Source organism: Aegilops tauschii, chromosome 6 (assembly GCF_002575655.3).
Source record: "Aegilops tauschii subsp. strangulata cultivar AL8/78 chromosome 6, Aet v6.0, whole genome shotgun sequence".
Classification (NCBI taxonomy): Eukaryota; Viridiplantae; Streptophyta; class Magnoliopsida; order Poales; family Poaceae; genus Aegilops; species Aegilops tauschii.
In genome coordinates this window covers 159,519,233-159,525,790 of record NC_053040.3, presented here as the reverse complement: position 1 = coordinate 159,525,790, position 6,558 = coordinate 159,519,233, and the positions used below count along the sequence as shown (strand labels likewise).

General features: G+C 53.2%; 1 protein-coding gene across 1 annotated transcript; it reads left to right on the top strand.

The window, feature by feature from the left end:
- The first annotated feature begins 2,475 nt into the window (after positions 1–2,475).
- LOC109735660 (protein LYK5) lies at positions 2,476–4,842 on the top strand. Its single transcript, XM_020294871.4, has one exon. The coding sequence runs from the start codon at positions 2,599–2,601 to the stop codon at positions 4,642–4,644; it is 2,046 nt and encodes a 681-aa protein (XP_020150460.3). The 5' UTR covers positions 2,476–2,598; the 3' UTR covers positions 4,645–4,842.
- The last annotated feature ends 1,716 nt before the right edge of the window (positions 4,843–6,558 follow it).

Sequence of the window (6,558 nt, the reverse complement as noted above, 5' to 3'; positions counted from 1 at the left end):
TTGCATCGAATCTTTTTTGTTGCTCTCAGCTGCACAGTTGTCATGCTTATTTGTTCCTACTGTGAGAGATTCTCTTGGTCATGGACTTGAGTTTTCTGCTGCAACACAGTCGGATCCTAGAATCTTGCATCGTCATGGTCGGGCAACAACTGAAAAGAAGATCAAGTGTCAACATACAAGTGCAGATATGCAACTGTTACCGTGTAGAACACATCATGGTTGTGGCCTGATGCTTCTTGGAAATCATCTACATAACTTGAGCTTCAAAGTCTACTCCCTTGAAGATCATGATGCTTGTGTTCAACATGATTATGTGGTTGGGTGTTCGTCAGCCAGGATGGATACACAGGTCCATTGACCATGGGACCCTGGTGGTTATGTTGTTACTTGGTACCACGTCACCGGCTTGAGGACAAGCCACAATTTAAGGGGGCAAGAATGTCATGCCCCAAGGTCATGCCCAATTACACTACTTGGGCCTTCTCTCTAGAATGGGCTATCGGGTTTGGGGCTTGGCCCAGCTACGAGAATCTGCAGTGGTGCCTATAAGAAGGATGGGCAGCACATAGGAGGGGATTGATCAATGGAAACGTCTTGAACCCCCTTCGTCCTCCTGCTCCTGTTCCTCACTTATATCCTACTGTATCTCACCCCCTTGCTGTTGTTTCTCACCTCAAATCCCTCCTCTTGTATCCCAAATTGGTACTGATCTGATTGTTCATCCCATCGTTGTGTTGGGGTCGTGACATCACGCTATGGTCGCGCGGACGAGCGCTGGAGCAACCGCCGGTGCTCTCTCCCTCTGCCAGCGCGCGTCTGTGTTGTGCGTGTGCATCTGTGTCGTGCGAGTGTGTGCGTGCTGGCGTGTGTGCATCACCGACAATACTCGCCGTGCCGCAGCTCCCCGACTGCCTACACCCAGTACGTGCGCCGCCGCAAGCTCCAGGTAGACCTCCTTATGTTTTTTGGCGCGCGCCAACTGCTCGACGAAATGCTCAGCTGAGTTAAACATGGGAAGGAAGAAGACTGCCACATTGGCAACGCCGGGTCAAAACCACGCCAAACTCAGCATGAAAACTACTTTTGTTGTGTCAAGGGACCAAACTAATCCGGTTTTCAAAGTTGAGAGACTAATGTTTGCCGGTTTTAGAGTTGAGAGACCATTTCTATACTTTTCAGAGAGTTCAGAGATGAAAAATAGTTTTTCCCTAATACTATAGTGCCAAAATAGATGGGCATAGCAACGTGCGCCTACAACGGTCTAGTGCTTTTTATTGCCCCCGGTTTAGCTCATGTGCTATTAGGTTGGCTTTCTGGAGTCTTTGTGGTTGATGGTTTGAAGTGGACGCAGCTGCGGTGCCTTAAAGGCACCTGCCGTTGGGTCACTGACATGTGGGCGAGCCACCTGTTGGAGCCACATGTCATAGACACAAAGGCAGGTGCCTTAAGGCACCGAAGCATAGTCCGTTTGAAGTCGAGTAAGTATTTAATAAAATTTTAAAATCCATCAATATGAACAGATAAATCATGGGCTAACTTATTAAAATGTTTCCATCCCGTTGCAATGGTCAATTATCTGGTTCTTTAAAAAGTTATTGGCCGTGGCGCGGCAGGTATGATGGAGGAGCTACACTGAACTGAACTAGCAGTAGCACAGTCAGCGAGTGGCATACGCAACAGCAGCTGAGTAGTAGTAGTAGTAGATCTTGCTGGTGAGGCCAATTGCCCGGGTTTGAAAGAAGAGAGGCTGGTGGGCATCCCCGTCAGTTTCCGCGAAGGCACGGAGCTCAGGGACAGGTGTCCCACCACTCCTGTCGCTCCCAACTTCCGTCCGCGCGTCAGTGTCATGGGTACATGGTCGTTCGTCCCTCTGCGTTTGCAGGTGCAGGTCGTCGTCCACTACCGAGAGTTGCTTTGAATATTGAACGCGACGATTGGCCAATGAAGATGGTCATCATACGCCATGTCCAACGTTCCTTGCACCTGGCTGGATGGAAAGGCTCGGATGGTAGTAGAATTTCCGCGTCTTCAGACGTTCAGACATGTAGGTGGCGCATCTGGTCTGTGGCTGTGCTCGGGGATAACCTTGCTTCGCAAAAGGGATTAATTTGGCTAACCAGGCCAACCAGAAGCCTTTGATGGTTGGATCTGATTGCTCTGCGGTGCGCGTCTTCACCGCCAGTACAAATAGTGTGAATTCTACCACAAAAGCTATACATAAAAAATAATACTCCTTCTATAAAGAAATATAAAAACATTTAGATCACTAAAGGGAGTGATATTGTGAGTTGGCGCCACAATACGTGAGCTTGTGTAAACTATTCGTTATGTTGTTAACTGAGCAAGGGAAATGATCAAATGAAAGACTCAAAGGAGAGCGAAAGGTTTGATAATTGACTCCCCATACCAGTTGACCTGCGTGCTGGCTCCGGCTGCACATCCCGCCCCCTGCCCGCCGCCACCCATGGAGAAACTAGAAGCGACGACCTTTGACTCCGTCCAACCATCTCACCACACATTACCCGACCGACCGAGCACGCCACACCACCATCCCTGGCGTGCCCACTCATCCCCTTTCCAAGAAGCGCAACCGAAGCAATGGCCGCTCCGACGCGCCCGCGCGGGCTCGCCGCCACCGGCAGGGCGGCGCTCGCGCTCCTCGTCCTCCTCGCCGTCGCCGCGCCTCGGTGCCGCGTCGCGCGCGCGCAGCAGCAGTACGAGGCCAACAAGCAACTCAACTGCTACGGCACCAACGGCAGCTCCGTGCTCGGCTACACCTGCAACGCCACCGCCGCGGCCCGCCCCTGCGCCTCCTACGTCGTCTTCCGCTCCTCCCCGCCCTACGACTCGCCCGTCACCATCTCCTACCTCCTCAACGCCACCACCGCCGCCCTCGCGGGCGCCAACGCCGTGCCCACCGTCTCCCCGGTCGCCGCCTCCCGCCTCGTCCTCGCGCCGCTCAACTGCGGCTGCGCGCCCGGCGGCTACTACCAGCACAACGCGTCCTATACCATCCAGTTCAGCAACGAGACCTACTTCATCACCGCCAACATCACCTACCAGGGCCTCACCACCTGCCAGGCCCTCATCGCGCAGAACCCCAACCACGATAGCCGCAAGCTCGTCGTCGGGAACAACCTCACCGTGCCGATCCGCTGCGCGTGCCCCTCGCCGGCGCAGGCCGCCTCCGGGGTCAGGCACCTGCTCACCTACCTCGTCACGTGGGGCGACGGCATCGCCGACATCGCCGCCCGCTTCCGCGTCGACGCCCAGGCGGTGCTCCACGCCAACAACCTCACCGACAGCGAGAACATATACCCCTTCACCACTCTGCTCATCCCGCTCAAGAGCGCGCCCACGCCGGACATGCTCGTGTCGCCGGCGCCACCGCCAGCACCGGCGCCACCGCAGGCCCAGCAGCCGCCGCCGTCTGGAGGGTCGGGCAGCGGGAAGGGGGCTGCCGTCGGGGTCGGTGTTGGTGTCGGCGTTCTTGCGCTGGCGGGACTTCTTGGCCTGATGTTCTTATGTGTCCGGCGGCGGCGGCGACCGCGGCCCGGCGTTGTGGAAGACGGCCATCCGGGGAAGGGCGTTCTCGACGTGCCCTCGTCTGCCGATTACGACCCTCTTGCCTCGGGCAAGCATACGTCCTCGGCTACGACGAACTCCTCGTCATCGTCGGCGTTTGTGTCCACCGACGCGCGCGCGGCGGTGGAGTCCCTGACCGTGTACAAGTACTCGGAACTCGAGAAGGCGACGGCAGGGTTCTCGGAGGACCGGAGGGTCAAGGACGCGTCCGTGTACCGCGCGGTGATCAACGGCGACGCGGCGGCCGTGAAGCGTGTGGCCGGCGATGTGAGCGGCGAGGTGGGCATCCTGAAGCGCGTGAACCACTCCAGCCTCGTCCGCCTCTCCGGTCTCTGCGTCCACCACGGCGACACCTACCTCGTCTTCGAGTTCGCCGAGAACGGCGCGCTCAGCAACTGGCTCCACGGCGGCGGCGACACCCTCGTGTGGAAGCAGCGCGTGCAGGCGGCGTTTGACGTCGCCGACGGTCTCAATTACCTCCACCACTACAGCAACCCGCCGTGCGTGCACAAGAACCTCAAGAGCAGCAACGTCCTCCTCGACGCCGACCTCCGCGCCAAGGTGTCAAGCTTCGCGCTGGCGCGGTCGGTCCCCACGGGCGTTGATGGCGGCGACGCGCAGCTCACCCGCCACGTCGTTGGCACCCAGGGGTACCTGGCCCCGGAGTACCTGGAGCACGGCCTCATCACGCCCAAGCTCGACGTTTTCGCCTTTGGCGTCATCCTCCTCGAGCTGCTGTCCGGGAAGGAGGCGACGTTCGACGGCGGCGCCAAAAGAGGGGAGACGCTGCTGTGGGAGTCTGCGGAGGGGCTGGTTGTCGACGGCGAGGACGCGCGCGGCAAGGTGCGGGCGTTCATGGACTCGCGGCTGAATGGCGACTACCCGCTCGACCTGGCCGTCGCCGTGGCGTCGCTGGCGGTGCGGTGCGTGGCGAGGGAGCCCAGGGGGCGGCCGTCCATGGACGAGGTGTTCGTCACGCTGTCGGCGGTGTACAACTCCACGCTGGATTGGGATCCCTCGGATTACAGCAACTCCCGCTCTTCGATCGTCGGGAGATAGTAGGAGTACTCGGCATTTTATTTTGGCTGCAAAGATTGTCTTCTCTGTTATGGAGCAAAATCACTTTTTTTTTAGTTGGAGAGAGCAAAATCACTTGATGTGTAATCTGCTGGCGTAGCGACTGTAAATGTGATCGAGTCATGTATAGTATACCCCATTTCAAATTAAGTGTCGTGACTGAGTAGTCATGTAGCTTCACCAGTGTACTTTTTAATTCTATTCGATTATTTATTATCTGTTGGTGTTGACAAGAGAACCCAAACTTCAACCGCAAAAAAGAGAGAGAGAGAACCCAAACTCATTGATTCGAAAGAATTGTTTAATTTTAGTTCCATGACTAAATTTGTTCCATATTATCTTTTTTGAAGTTAATTTGCTCCATATAATTACAAACCAGTTGCTGGATGCTCCTAGAGACCGCGGCAGTGGCTGCTATGAAACTCATCTGGGCACTTTGTTCGGTTGAACCCACATCAATAACCAATAATATTAAAGAATTTATCAATGCTCAAAAGAATTGTAATGCAACGATAGAAGAAAAGTTGAGTAAGATTGATGATTTTAATGCAACGATAGAAGAAAAGTTGAGTAAGATTGATGATATGTCTAGAAACATTGATATAATTTCTTATCATGTGGAAAATCTCAAGATGAAATTTTTTGTGCCTAAGGTTGAAGAATCAATTAAAGCTTTATATGTTTCTATGGATGAAATTAAGAAAAGAACCACTATGCTTAGAGCTAAAAGAGAATTTTTTTAAAAAGTGTTTTCTAACGATTGCTTTAAGAAAGCTAGGCTTAGAGTTATGTCTGGATCTAGTTAGGGCATCTTCAACGACAACCCGCAAAAAACCTCCCGCATTCGTCTGTCTCCTCTTGCGTCGTGCGCAGTGCGGTCGCGGCCACCGAGGACGTGGGCTGGGGGAGAGGGCCACGGTCGTTGGAGGCGTCGTCGTTGGCAGCGGCGGCGATCTCGACGAGGGACCATTCCTTGCCGTACCTTGCCGTCTCCCCGTCGAGGCGGCGGAGACGGCGCTTGGCCGTCTACGACGTCGTCACGGAGCGGTCCAGGGCCCAGGCGTACGCCAGGTCTGAGTCTGCCACGATGTGTGGCGGCGGGACGTCTGCAACACCCCGAGAATCATGCTATAGTGATCTCATGATAATGATGCCATGTAATCATGTTTGCTAAGCCAATTTGCCACTTGATAAAAATCAAAGCCAATTTCAATTCAAAATATAAAGTCCAGAATTTATTTCACCAAACACTAGGACAAAATGTTCATAATGTTGCCAATAATCATTGAGTAATTGTCGCGGAGAAACCAACATTATACAAATTATTCAAATACCCTAAAACAATTAAAACAGGTGTCAAAACAATATTTTAATTGCTTTTAAAATTATAAGAATTCCAAACTTTTTCAAATGCTCACCAAATCATTTTATGGCAGTACCTAAAATTGCATTAAGAATATTGGGCCAAGTCTCATATTTAATAAAAGTCATTTGCTTTTTAAAAATAAAAGTGGATTAGAAAACAACAACAAAAAAAGCCTAACTACTATTGTGCACTTGTAGCCCATTGCTACAGTGCACAACCCAGCCCAAGTCCCCCCTTTCTCCTACCTCTATTTACAGAGGCGTCGTGGACAATGCCTGCGTATCCATGGCAGGGGATCTCCACGTGCCGAGCATCTGTCGCTCCTCGGCGACCTACAAGTCATCCCCCCCCCCCACGCTGCAAAACAAGCCAAACAGAAAGTAATAGCTGCCACCAAACAAGCAAAGACAGCCCTAGTGTTGGGAAACATAGCATGCAATTTCAAAAAAAATCCTACGCTCACGCAAGATCTATCTAGGAGATGCATAGCAATGAGAGGGGGAGAGTGTGTCCACGTACCCTCGTAGACC

Coding starts and splice junctions, on each gene's coding strand:
- LOC109735660 (XM_020294871.4), top strand. CDS start 2,599: ATGGCCGCTCCGACGCGCCCGCGCGGGCTCGCCGCCACCGGCAGGGCG.